Source organism: Phlebotomus papatasi, chromosome 5, assembly GCF_024763615.1.
Source record: "Phlebotomus papatasi isolate M1 chromosome 5, Ppap_2.1, whole genome shotgun sequence".
Lineage (NCBI taxonomy): Eukaryota > Metazoa > Arthropoda > Insecta > Diptera > Psychodidae > Phlebotomus > Phlebotomus papatasi.
The window spans coordinates 3,899,117-3,917,257 of NC_077226.1; the positions used below are offsets into that span (position 1 = coordinate 3,899,117).

The 18,141-nt window shown below is 35.8% G+C and overlaps 2 protein-coding genes across 3 annotated transcripts in view; both read left to right on the forward strand.

Annotated features, from left to right (window-relative positions):
* LOC129808816 (uncharacterized) overlaps positions 1 to 15,841 on the forward strand; it is a 30,704-nt gene extending 14,863 nt beyond the window's left edge. For both annotated transcript variants that reach the window (XM_055858717.1, XM_055858718.1), the window contains 2 exons: positions 5,332 to 5,826; positions 15,497 to 15,841. In XM_055858717.1, the coding sequence (XP_055714692.1) occupies positions 5,332 to 5,826; positions 15,497 to 15,709 (708 nt within the window). In that variant the 3' untranslated portion in view covers positions 15,710 to 15,841. The remainder of the gene's footprint in view (positions 1 to 5,331; positions 5,827 to 15,496) is intronic.
* LOC129808817 (jerky protein homolog-like) lies at positions 7,292 to 9,575 on the forward strand. Its single transcript, XM_055858719.1, has 2 exons — positions 7,292 to 7,636; positions 7,707 to 9,575. The coding sequence occupies exons 1-2, from the start codon at positions 7,372 to 7,374 to the stop codon at positions 8,981 to 8,983; spliced, it is 1,542 nt and encodes a 513-aa protein (XP_055714694.1). The 5' UTR covers positions 7,292 to 7,371; the 3' UTR covers positions 8,984 to 9,575.
* Positions 15,842 to 18,141: the final 2,300 nt, after the last annotated feature.

Consider the following 18,141-nt stretch of genomic DNA (forward strand, 5'->3'; position numbering starts at 1 on the left):
CCTCCCAGGACGGGTCGGGAAAAGAAGAACAAGGTACAGAAGAGCCAAGAGTGGAGGATGAAAAAAACTGATTTAGCTCAGCTGCACCAACGGCCCCATCGGCTACTGAGCCAACGGTCGGTCGCAGGCCAAGCCTCTTTACATTATCCCAGAGCTTTCTGGATGGGAGCTGGGGATTCAGATTTTTATGGAAATGCGATTTTTTAGCCCTCCTTATCAACCCACCTACCCTGTTCCGCAACTTTTTAAAGTTCTCATGGTCAGAGACAGAAGCAGTTTGTTTCCACTTCTTGTACGCAGAATCACGGCGTTTAATCTGAGAGAGGATCTCATCAGTAATCCAGGGAGTTTGCAAATCCTGAATAAGGACACGTTTCCGAGGAACAACCCTAATGAACAGGTCATTCAAAATGTCGGCAAAGATAGATACCTTATTAGAAGAGCAGGAGGCCTCGGCAAGAGGAGCCCAATTAGTTTCAGATGCTGCGGATAAGGCCAGCGCCTGGTCGCACTTTGAAAGATCGGGAACAACCTTGTATCGATTTTTTAGGTGGATTTCTAGGATTTCTAGGATTTCTATTGAATAGTTCCTCACCGTAGGGCGATCGGTGAATTTTAGATGAGTTTCTTGCAACAGAATAAGATCTGGATCCACTTCAGTGATCAAAATTTTTAGATCATCGAAATTATTATAGAAACCGTTTATGTTCCATTGAATGACTCTCATTTTGGAGAGTGAGAAAAGGAGAAAAAGAAAAAGGAAAGGGTTACGGAGGGAGAAGAAAATAAAAAATGGAACAAAAAAAAAGGAAATATAGTTAAAAACTACTTTAAATCGATTCGATTACTACCAAAATCGGAATCCTTGGTGATGTTGAACTTTTGAACCTCTTCCTTCTGAGTAGTGTAGCTTGTAGAACTCTGGTGGGCTTCGATGATTATTGGTTCAGGTTTAGCCTTCTTTTTGGGTTGTGAAATTTCTTCCATTTTCTTCTTTTGGTTTCTTCGGATGAGTGTCATTGTCGGAACCGGAGCCGCTTGAAGATGGGGCCTTTTTCTTCCTCTGTTGTAGGGGGGTTGTCTCCGCTCTATTTCCCTCAGCTGTCTCTAGGTTAACTGGTGACACAACCATTTCAGCCACCTTGTCTTCCAACTCGATCGATGAATTAAGAGGTGACACATCATATGAATGATCTCCAGACGGATGGGTGTTCTCATGGCGAGAATGTCCAGTTACAGCTAAATCCGGTATCTCTCTGGTACGTGTAGCGTCAACCATAGGGTCTGAGAAGGGGCGGATGTTGTTTTTATTGCAGTAACAGGCACACAGCTTGCAGTTTGTGTTGGGAGCAATTCCTCTGTTTTCGTTTGTAACTTTGAAATCTTTTGATATTGCTTCGGCCATCGTCATACGTTTTTGATTTTTTTTTCTTTGAAAATAGCCTTGGGTGAGTGATACGGAACTTTGAATTTTACAGCAAGCTTTTGAATTTTTGAAATTCCTCCTTATAGACAGGGCAGACTCTCCATGAAGCAAAATGGGAGCCTCCACAATTGGAACATTTTATCCCTTTCTTGCATGAGTCCGGTCGGTGTTCAGCTTCAGAGCATCGGACGCAAACTGCCGTATTTTTGCGAGAAGTCCGAAAGTGTCCAAATTGTTGGCACCGGAAGCATCGAACCGGATCGGGGATATAGTCTCTCGTAGCGATGCGTGCATAACCGATTTTTATGAATGCAGGGTGCTCAGGAAGGTCGAAGGTTATTATAAAAGAGGGTGTAGGAAACCACTCGGTCCTATTAGGAAGATCTTCATCACTTTGATTTAGTCTGGAGTTAATATTTCTAGGTATTATTATATTATTTAAGGTTTTACTCAATTGACCCTTAACGTCGTATTCCCCATTCTTAGAGATTGTTAGAATCTTTTGGGCGTGATCCCAATCCATCGCCTCTACCAATAAATTGCCATCTCTTTTGCGGAAAATGTCTTTAACTTCACCAAATTGGTTTAGGGCTTTTTCAACTGTGAATGGAGACACTTTACTCAAGTTTCCCCCATCACTCCTGGGCCCGTATCCTCCACTTTGTGAGAGAAGATCTTACGCGAGCTTCTCTCCCTGACGTTTTCTCCTATTTTTCCCACCTGCCTGCTCTCCGTATCCACGAATATCGGAGAGAATCAGGTGAGATTTTCGTGTGGAACTTTTTGTGGAAATCGTTTTTTGACAATCCGCGGGCTGTTTTTGGTCGCAAAAAACACTGAATACTGAAGTAATTATAAATTAAATGAATGAATAAACAATTAAATAACATTGTTATAAGCTTTAATTTATTCGTCGCGACTCCTCTTAACACTTAAATGACTGCACCGGATTTTTTTCCAAATTTCTCTTTTTAATATTTTACTACAGTAAGAAAAACTTTAAAAAAAAACCCTTTGCTTATACTAATTCAAATATAAAAACGTATACGTATAAAGATTTTCTCATTTTCTTGTGGTTTTGTATAAATTTTCTAAAAATTATCAAATAATGCTAAAGTGAATTTTCAGAGATTTTTGTAATAAAAAAGTCAATTACCATTTAATTTTGCTTTTTTTAAATTAATTTGACAAGGATTATCTTCAATATTTTCTCATTTTCTTGTATTTTTTTGTGATTTTTCAAACCAATTTTCAAGCGGACAAGGCATATTAAATGTTATGAAGGTTATGAGTTTTCGCCAAGGAAAGTTTTCTTAGTAGTTAATTAGGTATTGTTTTCGGATTTGACGAGTATTTTTGTAACAAGAACCTCGACAAATATTCATGATAGTTTCGCAATATTTGATAATCATTTCGAACTTCCGCTATTTTAATGATAGTTTGAAGATTTTTTGATTTTTCGATTATTACAGAATTTGGTTTTATCTCTATAAGAACACATATAAGAACTATAGTCAATTTGAGAAAAATAGAAAGATGGTTGAAAATTTGAAATTTATAAGATACTGATAAACATACAATCACTCAAGAGTAAAATTCTAAATTGATATATGTTTTTCTCCGAAAATTCTAGACATTATCCGTTTTATTTTTTACTTTACATGGAGTATTTGAAGGAATTTTCTCGAATAAAAACTTTATTAATCTATAGAAAAGAGTTTCAAATATTGTAATTAGTTTTTCAATAGACAAGTAACAATTTTTCTTAGATTGTTGTATGTCGAATAAAAAAGGATAATATAGATGCAAATTTCAAGAATCTCACTCAATATATTTTTTACTAATTTGAGGAACACGTACATATAAAAAATAAAAAAATATTTGTTTAAAATATTTGTTTTGTTGACTCTTGAGATCTAACAATTTCAACTTACTAAAAACGAACCTTTTTCCTGATAAACTCCCTATAAATTATGCGATCTTTTTTCTCCGGTTTTAGGTAAAACAAAAATTAAGAGTTTTAAAGAGTTCACAGCCAAGTAAACTGCTAAAAATCTGTTCAATTTCGTATTTATTAAGAATATAAATAGGTTATTCAAAGATCTAATCATTAAATGGCCACAAATGTTTTCTTATTCACGAGAGCTGAAACAAAATAAAACTAAAATAATAAACAATTTAGAAAATGATTGGTATCAAACTCAAAAAAATTAGACAAATAAAAACAGATAATAAAAAAAAGTTCGAAATGCCTGCACAGTTTATAAAGAAAAAAACTTAATTGAAATTTATTATAAATATACGGAAATCGTATTTATTAATTGAACTAATCATTTAAAAACCATTTAAAACTTAAAAAAAAACACGATATTTTAATTTATTTGCTGATTTTCTATGTAAATTAATCAAACTCTCACCGGAAATACCACTCGAGAATTCTCTCCGGTTTTTCATGAGAAAATTTCCAATCGAAAATTTCGGGGATACCAAATAGGCGAGTTCCACACGGAGAGTTGGCTTTTCCCACAAAATCAAACTCTCACATCTGGAGGATACGGCCCCTGGACTCTATCACAAATCGTTTATATTGTTTAAAGATATTGGTTTCCCAGTTATCAGGAAGGTCTTCGCTATCACCCATATTATTTCCCAGATGATGAAGAGACGGGAAATGTGTTTGGTTATTTAAGGGGGTGGGAAATGTTCATCACATGTCTCCATGATAACACAATTGCACAAGACACTTTAGTTCGATATCTTCAAAAGAATGGCTCTAAGAAGTGTAAACTTTAAGAGTTAGTTTGTTTGTGAGAGTAATATGCCCAATGCACAATAATTTTTTGTTTAGTAAACATGTTTTTGATATTTCAATGAGAGTGAGTGAGATCTAGATCCAGTCATCTCGTTCACATCTCATGGGAAATTTTGAAAACATGTTTGCAAACAAAAGTTATTGTGCGCTGGTCAATACAGTGAATATGCAACTAAAACAGAAAACAACAGAACACTTTAGGGAGGATCACTTCAAAACACGTCCGTTCAACTTGAAAGACAACCGACGAATGCGCACAGCTCAAGCAGAGACTGTTTAACTAGCCGTTTTATGCTTCAGCAAAATGATCAATTAACCGTTTTATGCTTAAGCTGAGCGAATTTTATAAACAACATTGCCTAAGTTCAGTAATTTTCGTACCTCTACGGACGATAGGGACAAAAATAGATGAAAAATTTAAGAAATTTTCTGACAAAACCAATTAATGCTACTTTTCACTCTAATGAAAAATATCATGTATAAGTCATTGTACTTTCTAATGCTAAGAGGCTTTTGCTTATAAAAATTTCGCTGGTACTTTACAAGGTTCTGAATTATAGTTGTCTTATTTCTAAAAATTGTCCAAATTACATGAAGATAGTATGTGCAAGTATTTAAAAAAAAACACTAAATCGACCATTTGGAAAGCATTCGCGAAATAATCTAACCATCTATTAATCATTTTAATGATTATTATTAGAGACAAAAACTGAACATATTTTTATAAACATTCATGTATAGTTTTATAAGAATGTGTTGGCCTTAGATATTGTATATGCAACGTATACTTATATTTTAATTTTTATATAATTATATATTAATTACAATATATGTATTTGTAATTTTTAAAAATGTTGCTAAGCATGTCCTGTCTTTTCCTGCTCGATCTGACCGATCATTTTTCTTAAGCTTGGCCTTGGGCATCCGGCTTCCCTGACCCAAAATCTCTCACTATCACTCTAAATTTGGGTTCTGGATTGAGCATCAATCAGAAAGTCTACCTGATTTGGGAATATTTTTTATCGTGGACACACTTTAATTGATAAATATTTTACTTTATGTCTCTTCAAAAAAAAAAAAAAACTTGAAATAGCCATGGCGTCGGTCTTACGATGATGGTGACATAACGCCAACAAATGAAACAGCTGCAGGATGTTGCGGTGAATGTCCCCAGGGCGGTGGTACACTGCCGAGGCATGGACGTGGCGGTGGAGGCATAAGAACGCGTCCAGTGGCAAAAGTTGTTGGAGTTAGTGGTCCGGTGAGGCAAATGGCATCGTGTACTGGTGACAGCAGAGTGACAGCGTCAATGGTGACAGCAGGAAGTGGAGTGGGAAAGGGTTGGAAGAAGGAACCACCATCGCCACCACGTCGACAGATGGTAGCACCTGGTGGTGCAGCGCCATCTGTCAATGGGGATGCCATATACATTCCGACCTATGCACAGCATGTTCATCACACAACGGCCGAAGTGCACACAAAGAGCAGCAGCAGCATTGACAGTATCGACGCCATGCCATTTGCCAATGACAATGCCGGAACGATAAAGCAGCGTCTCAGTCGGGTAGAGGGACAACAGCAGCATCAGGTGAGTCGGGGCCACTCAATCTCTCTAAAGCAGCACAGGTGTGCAAAAGAACCGTTTGAAATCGAATAAACATCAAAATAAGTTTGTTCTACACCCCAGCGAGCACCAAATGCTAATCCTTTTCAAATCATCTGAAAAAAATAAATATTTTCAGCTGAGTTGTGCTAACCTTGAAGTGACACTAGCGATCGCAGCGGCAATTAGTCAAATAAAAATTGCGTTTTTGTACTTAGTAATGTACGTATACATTTCTTGGAGACTTTGTTTTTGTTAAGTTTTTTTTCATATTATTTTAGGTAGAATTATAAATATTTCCACTACTGTACAATCCTTTAGCGACTCAGAACGGTTGCAAAATAAAATTTTCGAAATTATGTTTTTTTTTTACATATTTTACACCAGCCATATAATATTTTTATACCGCGTAAAAATAACCATATTGCAAAAATTCTTCCAGAAGAAGAGTGACAAAAAATGCACTGGAAAATTTTGTGAAATTATGAAAAGAAAAACTATTCCATCGACATTCTTTGCGTCAGACCACCTTGTATTGATCCAAATCTTATGGATCACTCTGCGAAGATAATTTATGGGATTTGACGAAGATCAAGACCAAAGACAAATTAAAAATAGTTCGATGGAGAAATTCTCACTTGGAGAATGACAAAAAAAATAAGGAGCCATCGCGCAGAGATAATTTACGATCATAATTTATGAGATGTCCACATCTCGTGGGTGCAGGTGCAGTACAAAAAATAGAGCCAAAAATAGCACACAACCAATAGTAAAATAAAAAAGGGAATAACGCAAACAGCAGTAAGAAAAATAGGGTTCAATGATTGGAGAATAGTGTCTTCTATAGCTGAGATTCTGGTATAAAAGGGCTGCCGAAGTTAGTGTAATTGTTCAGTTGCCAGTGACTTCTCTTGAGAGCACTGGTTGTAATTCAAGAAGTGAAATAAATACTTTTAGTGCCAACACCCTTTGTTATTCACTAACCGCTGGACCGATCCGACTGGAGGATTTCCTGAGGTGGACGTGTACTTGGAGAAAAATTTTCAATTTCCTAAAAAACCACGGCACTACAACCTCAGAAAACCCATACTCGAAGGGGCTCGTTGATTGGAATAGCATGGGATGGCAGAAATATGTTTTTTTCGATGGCACCTTCCATATTTTTACATTTATTTTTATTTTGTGAGGTTACGGATGATACCGGATGACCCCATGAAATATTTTACATGACAAAACCAACACGAAAGTACACGAAGATCGACTCGAAGTCAGGAATTTGATCACCCATTCTTTTTGTCAAACTTGACACAGAATGAAAACGTCAGGGCGCCCCGGATGTACAGTAGACTCTCGCTAATCCGGCAACACCTTCTCCGGGCAACATAAAAAAATCCGTGAGTCAGTTGAGGTTTAAAAAGTTTGTTGATATTTTTCTGTTTTGGAGGTTATGTTCGTTTAAGCAAATGTGTTCTTCTAATCTGCTGTGATTCCTTCTTTTTCTTCTCATTGTGATATTCATTGGCACGCGAAATGAAGCGCAAGCATATATCCACCAAAATTCACGACAAATTAAAAGCTATAGAACTTGTGAAAAAGGGAGAGAGAGTTGCACATGTGGCAGCATCTTACGGAGTCGGAAGACAGACCCTGCTAGATTGGATGAACCAAGAGGAACGTTTCAGAAACTATGTCAACCAAAATGCTAAAAATGCAGAGAGAGTGTCGATTCGACCAGAATCAACTACACAAACTTCTGAAGCATTGTTCATTTGGTTCGACAATATGAGGGAGAGGGGTATGCAGTTTTTATAGACGAATGCGTGTGTAATATGTAATGAAAACTAATATTTGATTCTTTATTGTAGGTGTACCAATTTCTGGACCTCTCCTTCAAGCCAAAGCACTTCAGTTTCATAAAGTCTATCATGATGGCCCTGCCAACTTCTCTGCCAGTTCAGGGTGGCTTAGCCGATGGAAGAAACAACACGAAGTGAGGCAGCTCACAGTATGTGGAGAGGCTCTGTCTTCCAGGGAAGACTTGCTACCAACGTTTTTCAATCACCTACAAAAAATCATTGAAGAAGAGAATCTGAGTTTTCATCAGATATATAATGCTGATGAGACGGGGTTGAACTTTAAAAGACTTCCGAACAAAACACTTGCCGCACGAACTCAAAAAAAGGCCCCAGGATATAAGGAGAGCAAAGAAAGGGTAACATTTTTGGCCTGTGCGAACGCAAGTGGGCGACATAAGCTCCCACTTTTTCTGATTGGTAAATCAAAAAATCCGAGGGCGCTAAAAAATGTGCATATTCAAGATTTACCTGTGAAATATGGAAATCAAGAATCTGCCTGGATGACGAGGGCATTATTTAAGGAGTGGTTTTTCCAAAACTTTGTTCCCGAAGTTCGAAAATACCTCCAGAAGGAAGGTCTCCCGGAAAAGGCCCTTCTTATTCTGGATAATGCCCCAGTTCACCCGGAAGAGAGAGAACTCATGTGTGATGGGATTCGTGTGATGTTCCTGCCTCCTAGTGTTACATCCACAATTCAACCCATGGACCAAAATGTCTTGGAAGTTTTGAAAAAAAAATATCGAAAAGTTTTCCTTGAATTTGTCCTCGAACAAATTGAAATTGATCCGAATGTGATGAATGCTGTCAAGGCAGTTGACATCCTGAAGGTAATTTTGTGGACAGCTCAAGCGTGGGACCAAGTTGATGCAAATACTATTGCCAGAAGTTGGAAGGGAATTTTCGAAACGACCTTCAGCTCAAACGTCTTAAGTGAAGACCAATTTTTGAATGATGAACTCCATACAGATAGTGTGGACATGGACCACTTGATCCAGTTGGCCAATGATTTGCCACATATTGGTCTTATCACTGCGGAGGATATTAGAGACTGGTCGCAAAGTGATAATTGTTTGGATATTAGTGAGGACACAATTTTTGATATAGTGACGAGTACAAAGAGTGTCAATTCTGAACAAGAGCTTGAAAATGATCTCGAAGATTATTTTGAACCTTCTTCAGTGCAGAACAATGATGAGAAACATGTTTCAGCAGAACAGGCACTCAAGGCTTTGGATGTTGTACTCAGTTATATACGTCAAGGAGAAAACAACACAACTCAACAATAAGGACCATTTATAGGTTGCAGGCTGACCAAAGAATTAAAAAAGAAAGGAATAATTTTCCAGTTAAATTTAATTTAAAAGACTGCGTTAAAAAATAAACCTAATGAACTAACTTAATCTTAAGAAAGAACTCTACTGAAGACTGATGGTGTGAAAATGAAAAATTGAATTTTCCACAAAGTTAATTCCTCAGGAGGGCTTTAATAATGTTGGATATTTTAAAATAAATCATAAAAGATGAACTGAAGTGCTATAAACGTGATAATAATTGAAATGTTGTACCATGTTAATCTGCAAAAAATGGGAAATCTGTCTAATGTCTGATTAACTTTATGAATAGATTTATAAAGAAATTAAAGATCATATGATGAATGTGATAATGAATATGCAAATATAAGACAAACAAATACAAGAATAACAATTAGTTTCAATCTAATATCTTCTCTTTAATAGAAAAATTTTTGTTTGATATTTATATAGCAATACGAGCAATACATATGTAAACAGAAAAAAATCGTTAAATTTCAAATGGTTTGCTCTCAAAATCCGGGTGACGTTTCGGTCCCGCTCCACGGATTAGCGAGAGTCTACTGTAGATAATACAAAATCGTGATTATAATATTCCCCAAAAGTTGATAAATAATTTCAGGGGAAATTCCAAGGGGGAGATATTAAACGAAAAATCGTGTACACCACTTCCAGCACTTTCTAAACTTGTATGGGAAACGTCACAGACTTCCACACTTCCTGAAGTGCCATAGGTGATTTCCAGCACTTCTTGCACTTCTAGGCACTTCCAAGCACTTCCGGCGTTTGAATTTAAAAGTAACGACTAAAATCTAATTTCAATTTTCTTCAACGAACGGTTAAATTATTATTTTTCGCTTTTTTGGATATCGTAATTGCATTTTAATTAAACTGAAAATAAAATCTCCATCTTAATAATTTCTCTTAGAAGGCTGATTTTTTAAATTAATCTAAAAAAGTTATACATGAGGAATTGATCTGCAAGCGTCAGTGTTATAATAAATTTATTTATTTTTCTCGTAGAACATTTATTTAAAATAAAAAAAATAGTATTCAGAAGAAAATATGAATCAAGAAATTCTCATAGAAACAAACAGTGTATATCATCACTTAACAATTTTTTTAATTAAAAAAAAACTGAGACGTCTATTTTCTAAATCTCCTTATACTTTATTCAAAGCTTTTTCTTCACCATTTGCAAAATTTTAAATTATATTTATTACTAGTTTGTTAGATCTGACATTCCAATGCGACTCAATTGGTAAAAGAAATAAATAATAGCGATATTCGTATAATTTTGTATTTTTAGTAGGTACGTGGTCATAATTTAAATGCAGTAGAACAACTACCGTCACTATACGTGAAATGTCATTCGCATTCATGGAAATCCTTATTGCTAATTTAAATGTCCAAATAACTTACTTGTTTTTTTTTTAGATATCTAATTCTTAATATTGAAAAAAAAAATGATTGCAAGAATTATATTTAATAGGCTGTTTTTCAGTAATTAATTAGCAATGAACATAAATATTCAGAATTATTATTAAACAATAAAAAAAGACTAGTCTGTGTATAATTTTGAACATATATACTCATGACATTAAACATATTTAATTTAGGTTGATTCAAATTTTGCTGTTGTTATACTATTAACGCTTTTAACAAAACGTTTTTAAAAGTATATTTAACGTTAATTCGAACAAGATAGAGTATAATGAAAAAATAAATTAGGGGATACATACCAATTAATAGTCAAAAGTTTTATACTGAAAAACTCACGGTTTTGGACTACATATTTAGTTCTAAAAAATATCCAAAATTCTTCTAAGAGTATGTACATTTTTTTTTTAATTCTAATCTCTCTGTTTACATCATTGTCTAGAAAAATTTAAAGAATTTAAAGTATTCTACAGTGCTGTCTCGCTATATGCACAGTTTAGGTACTTTTTTTGACAGTTCTCTCTCTGAATATGCACAACTTTTTTTGAAATTCCCAACGATTTTTCTCCTTCTTTTAATAAATTTATTTTTTATTGTTCTAGAATTTCCCGTGTTATTTTAACTATAATATGAGACAGAAAAAATAAAATTAAGAAAATTAAAAACAAGAAAAATTAGTTACCAAGAAAATAATTTTCTTTATTACTTTGTCAAAATGTAAACAAATTGATTTTGAATGCAACCGACACAAAAGCTGTGCATATAGAGAGTGTGCATATAGAGAGACAGAACTGTATTTAGAAGAATGTGAAAATGACATTTTGTATATGAATCATAATATATATGTCCTTAAAAGATGCGAAAATCCAGTTTATCACGCTTCTAAAAAATAGAGTTCGTTTTATGTTAAAAATATTATTTTTATATACAAGATTTGATTAAGATTTGTCTATGGGTCGGTTATATTCCTTGCGGAACCGCTGCACCCAGGCCACTTATTTGGGCCCATTATGCACTCCCCATTCTCCTGTTCTATCTTAACCCCCAAGGCGAGTAAACCTGCTCCATATCACAGTGCTCTGTGTGCGTTCTGATACACACAGTACCGCTTTATATCACGGTAAACCAACCTTGGTTTTGTGGATCTGGGCAGTGAATGAGTATTTGTATTCGACTGAACTCTGCATGTCGAAACTTATTTCCTATACCAACCTCTCTTTTTAGGCGGTTCATTGTCAATGTATTGACATTACTTTTCCATTCATTCACTGAACGAATTCGAGACTATTACAGCAGCTGAAAAATCTGCAGCTGCCTAGTCCCGAACCCTCGACCTCACAGTCACAGAGCCACTGCTCTATCCACTGATCCACTGAGGCCCATTTTTATATAGGGTGAAAGGAACACTTGTTCGGCAGGGAACCCCTATTGGCGGCCTCGTGAAAATATTGAAATTTATTTTAAATAAACCATTTGTACCTAATACAATGCGTGTAATATGACGTGCTTTTCTTTGATCTATCTTTCCCTGAAACTTTTCCGTGATTATATGAAAATTGAGAAATGTTTAACCCATTTCTTTTTCCGACGTGAAGAATTTACCAATTCTTATGAAAAATTATAAGAAGAAGCTCCTACGAAAATACCTTTTTTCGTGTTTTTATCAATAAAAAGAACGTATAATTATTACATGAGAGTGAAAAAATAACTAAATTTTAGTGTCACACAAGGCTTATATCAATTTATTGTATTCAAATATATTTAATTATTGTGCTTAAAGGTAGACTCAAAATTCATCGCTTTCGGGACCTTTAAGCACGGTCAATTTGCCCACTTTTCTATGAGTTTGACACATTATGAAGAATAAGAAGAATTATAGAAATCAAAACAGTGCTTCTCTCAATTTTGTTAAAAAAGACGTGGAAAAATAAAAAAAAAGTATTTGTGAACGGGGAAAATTGATTAAATTGATTCGTGAGTGTCTCTTTAGTGAAGTGTAATGATATTTTTGCCTAGAACCTACATATTTCTGCGAAAATTTCGATATACTTCATTGTTTGTTTTCTTTTGCAAAATATAGCTGAATTGAAGAGTACTCTCTGGGAAACGATGAAACCAAAAAAGTGTTTGAAAAGATTGGCTTATCCTCAGAAGCAGATTGTCGATGCAATTAATGCTGTTAAAAAAGGTATGTCAGTCCTAAGAGCTGCACGTGAATATGGAATTCCCCGATCAACTCTGCAGTATAAGGTGTCTGGCAAAGGAAGCCCAAACACACTGGGAAGAGGAGGATTTTACAGTGCTGTAAGAATCATTCCGGGTACTGGGTGAAAACACCTTTTTCACAAATGCCGGTGATCTTTCCGCCACTTTCCTCTCCGAAAATAAAGATCTCTTTGGATATTCCTTGGCAAACCAACCTCCCTTCCCTACCTGCAAACCTCCACCCAACACTTCTCCATCTTCCATCAACCGGTTCCCCTCAGACATTCGATTCCCCAGAGACTTTTCTCCATCTTCTCCCACTTGCCCCCTTTTCATCAGACTTCCCTCCACCAGCCTTGATCACTTAAATATCCACAGAGGGAAAACCCTATTTTTGGCCCATATAAACTTACTATATTATCAATTTTCCGTTAACACATATAACACAAAATACTTAGGGTTTCTTATCGGTGAAGCGCTGGCACAACTGATGACAAACAGCCGATACTTTTCCACATAATTCATGTCCGGATTTGAGGCACTCCAAAGATCACGTCAACGTAGGCATCTAATAAGATTCCGGATTCCTCTTTTCATTTTTCTGGGCCAGGGCGCTTCCAGAGTCGGTCCGATTGAAGTCTCCGATGAAAACATTACTCCCTGAAGCGATAGTCCGATAGTGAGCTCCGTAGGATACGGAGGGGCAATTTATGATGATGAATGATTAGACACCAGGTTGCTTCCACTATCGTAAGATTGTTGTTCCCCCAAAGCACCAAGATAGTCCCCACAAATTCCGTCCCTCTGCTGACTTTCCTCTGTGGAAAGTACTCCTCCATCCAGACGGGAAATGAGATTCCTTGGTAAGGAATCTCCGATATTCCTGAAGACCCTCCAGATGGTCGCCAAGGGGACCATGCTGCGATAAGACAGGAAAGGGCTCTTCTTTCTCTATTCGTGGGGCCCTCTTCTCCACCGGCACCACTGCACACACTTCTCACAGAACTCCCTGAGGAGGAAAAAACTTTCACTACCTTTCACCTCTGATCTCCAACCCAGACTGCCCTCCTCACAGTTGGAGGGGACAATTATACTCCCGGTGACGACACACAACCGACACACTCACACCACAAAACATCGAACTTTGCTGATCTGAGCGGAAATTGTTATAAAATTTGCTAAGTTTCATATTTTAAATTTTGGTAACCGAAAACGACCGTAATAGTGCTCTAGGCAATGATATTGAGCAAAAACTGGTCAAGTGGATTGTGCAATGCGCAAATTTTGGATTTCCTATTAGTAAGGAGACTCTGTATTCTGGGGTGGAAACTGTTTTGAAAGAAGCAGACATACAGGTGAAATATTTCAAAGACAACCGTTCAAAGAAAATGTTGGAAAGAAAAAGAAAATTAAAAAAGAAAATTGATTCAATCAGATTTAATAAGATACTAAATAAACAATAAATTTATTATGAATTTCAAAACTTGATTTTTTAATAGTATTAAAGTGATTTTTGTGGTCCTAAGAGCATGAAAACCTTATAGAAAAAGTGCCAAATAGGTCCAGAATTTTATATGCCCAATGGTACCGAAATTGCCAATAGGTACGGAATTTGGTAATGATCTTGAAAAATATTTTTTTTCCTAATTTTTAAAGCATTTTGAGCAAAAATATTGTACAGATCGATAGCCCAATAAATAAACTAATAGCCTCAATTTTTTAAAAACAAAACTTTTCAAAACAACAGAAAATATTAATGAGCAAAGTCACAAAAGTTCTTAAAGTGCTAATAGGTGTTCCTTCCACCCTACAAAAAAATACATAAAAGTTTATAATAAAAAAAATATATATATTGTCGAACTAAAGCTCAAAACCAAAAGAACCATATAATTATTGCAGATTTCTGATTTACACTACTTTAGTCGTTGTGTCAAAAATAGAATTTCAGAACTTGAGTCGTAATTATATATATATTTTTTTTTAATTTTCTGTCTGCATGTTTTTCATTTTTTTTAATTCTTCGTTTTTTTCTGAAAGTAGTAGGCTAAATTATTATCCTGTAATTTAGTTTTAGTCATTCCCGATAGTTTTCAGTAGCTAAACCATCTCAAAGAATCGACTACTATTATACTCATTACACTCGAATATTTTCTAACTGAAAATCATAATTTGAAATTTAAATTTTTGCAAGGAATTCTATTAAGTTTCATCCATAGCAATAGATGGCATTAGTTGAACGATATTTGAACATTTTTACGAGAATTTTGATGAGGAATTGACGATAATTGCGATCAAAAATGACATAAATTTAGTTTTCCAAGACATGTTTTAATTGCGCTATATATTTACCAGCACTTTTCCTACTGTATTTAAATGAAAAAAACAAAAGTCATTTTGTTTTTGAGACTTCCACTTCCGCAGTACTTCCATCTCAGTGTACACCACTTCCAAGCTAATATCTCCCCCTTGGGAAATTCCAAGTTCATTTTGAGAGAAAATGAAAGAGAAAATGTGCTAAATGGTTTCCAGCGCCATCTACTGACATTGTTTAGTTCTGCCATCATCCGCTGCGAGCGCTAAACAGTGCCATTTTCATGTATTTGCTTAGCATTTTTTGTTCGAGAGCTGCTGACCGGATAGCAGACCGATTCAGCAAAAAAATGCTGAAAATCCTATTTTATTCTGCTAACTGTGCTCGCTGGGACAGCGCTAAATAGAAAAACCGTTGGTCCAGATTCAAAAAATCCAAAAATGTCATTTCGATTTCAAACAGTTCTTGCACAAAAGTAACTCAATTTTTATAAATTTCTTACTATAATTTTCTTTCTGGTTTTTCCAAAAAAGGTATCATTGTCGTCATCATCATCGTCCACGTCATCGACATCGTCCACAAATACGGTAGCAAATGTATTTGAGAGTCGCAGTCCGGATGCCAAGGGGCCCCTCGTGGACTCCAATGTCCTCAATGACATTGGCAACATGTTGGCAAATCTCACGGATGAACTCGATGCAATGTTGGAGGAGGAAAAACGTGCTGGCCTCAATGACAGCGAGTAGTGCCATCTGTTGGTTTTTTTTTCTTATTAGTTTTATTTTTTTTTGTGGAAGGGAAAAAAAGAATAAACAGCAAGAAAAAGAAAAAGAAAAAAAAAATGAATAAAACAAGACTGCGTCCGCGGAAGCAAAAAAGCAATTGCAAATTAGAGAAGAATTAAAGATGAAAAAAAAAAATGAAGCACCTTAAATCCAATTTTAAGCTTAAGGTAGGGATCTATGTGCTATTAAAAAAAAAGAAAGAAAAAGGAACATGAGACAAAATTGTGGAAGGAATTTTTGGGGTGAGATATTTAAAGAAAAAGAAGAAGAAAGTGAAAAAACGGAAGATAAACAAGAGGAAATAAATAAAACAAAATTATATTATACTTAAATAGAGAATATGATTGAGAAACTTTCCAATAAAAATGATAAAAAAAAAAATTTAAATGGTTTTTTTTTTGCAGAAGAGGAGTTGTCGTGGAAAAAGGTCCTCATTTTGTATGAGGGCTACAAGAAGGAGTGGAAGAGGGAAAAGTCTATACACATGGTTGAAAAGTCTTTCATAAACCTTGATCCTATGCTAAGTTTCAGCTTTCTACTTCTTCTCTTAAGGGAAGTTATAATGAAAAAAGTCCTCATTTTGTATGGGGACTTGTGGAAGGAGTGGTGAGGGCAACGGCCAGACCGTATAAGCCAAAAATATATTATATAGATATAATAATATTAAAAATACATCAAAATCGGTCATATAGAACTTGAGATATTTACATTTTGAATTTTTATGAACTTTGACCCCTCATATCTTTGGTTCTATTTTGAAGCACAGCGAATCCATGCCACTAGCATTATTGTGATGACAGATCTAAATGTCCTCTACAATTATGTCGAAGTAATCATCAAAATCGGTTGAGCAAGAGTCGAGATAATTTACTTTATGTGATACAGAAATGGTTTTTCGACTGTGGCGCCAATAGCGTTGGTCCTATGAAGTTCAAATGTTCCAGAGAGTTGTAGTGCTCTACGAGACCTTTCATTTCCGGCCTTACTTGTCAAAATCGGTCAATCAGAACCGGAGTTATGACAGTTTTAATTTCCTGTGACCCCTGATATCTACGGTTCTATTATAACCACAGCGAACCTATGCCACTTTTTGGAAACCCTAAATTTTGATGAATTTTGACGGTATCGCAGCGCCACCTGTGGTGACTTTTTGAACTTCCATCTGAAAGTGCTCATCGAGACGAAACTAAAAAGGTAAAATTTAGGTCGCTATGTTAATTAGAACCGGAGATAGAGGCCGGTCAATGTTCGAACTTTGACCCCTCATAGCTCGGGTCAGAGGTTTTAGATCGACTTTTTGTTTGATAGGTATAATCAACGGCTACAACATACTAAAATTTCAGCCCGATGCACAATGGAATTTTTGAGTTATTTAACTTATAAGATTTAAAAATTTTCTTTTTAATAATAGCGCCCCTAGCGGTGGTTTTATGAACTTGCAATGTTAGAAGGGGAAGTGGCATTTCATGAGAGCTTTCCAAAAAGCCCTCATTTTTTTAAATTCTGACAATTAGAACCGGAGTTATGGCCATTTTAAGAAATTTTTTTGGACCCTTATAGCTCGGGTCAGGGGGGTCGGGGGACCTTAAGTTTGGTATTGATGGAAAGTTATAAGGCCCAGCTATAACATACTAAAATTTGAGCCCGCTCGATGCCATAGGGGCGAAGCTATTGAGAAAACAAAAAAAGGGGGGTCTTCAAAATGGCGGAAGGAGGGGTGGGGGGTGGGGGGTCTATGCACCAAGTTGCAATTTTCACCCGATATATAACCTTTGCCGAAAACCGCAAGTTGATATCTTTTTTAGTTTAGCCACATATATATTCGTGATCAGGAAGTGGCAAGGCGAAACACATTTTGGCCAAGTTTGAGGTCGATCGGACGACATGAAATTTTGTTAGGATTATTATAATTCTTTATTAGCGTCCATTTTGGACCTTGTAACATACATTGTTTAACCTAACTTACTTTAACATTAATACATATATTTTTTGCAGCTTCCAATCTTCTCAAATAATCTGCCCCTCTTCCATCTTCGTTCAGAATTTCTCCTCTATCTTCCCTCCCTTTTACATCCCTGCAGCACCCTACTAATACATGTCTTAAATCGTCTAACCCTGTATTACAAAAAGTACATTTTTTGTCTCCCTCCTTCCTCCATCTCTCTAATGCCTTTTCCCCGTTTTCACATCTATATTTTGCAAGTACTTTTACAGCAATCCCTTTTTTCAAGTACTTCGGTATCCAAGGGGTCCATAAGAGCTTGTATTCTTCTGTCAGTGCGTTATATCTTTCCTGATCTACCCATTCGCGATCTCTTTTTTGTAACTCGCACCAGATGGACATTCCCTCGTTTAATCTTGTATTGACTATCGTTTCAGAGTAACCAACTCTT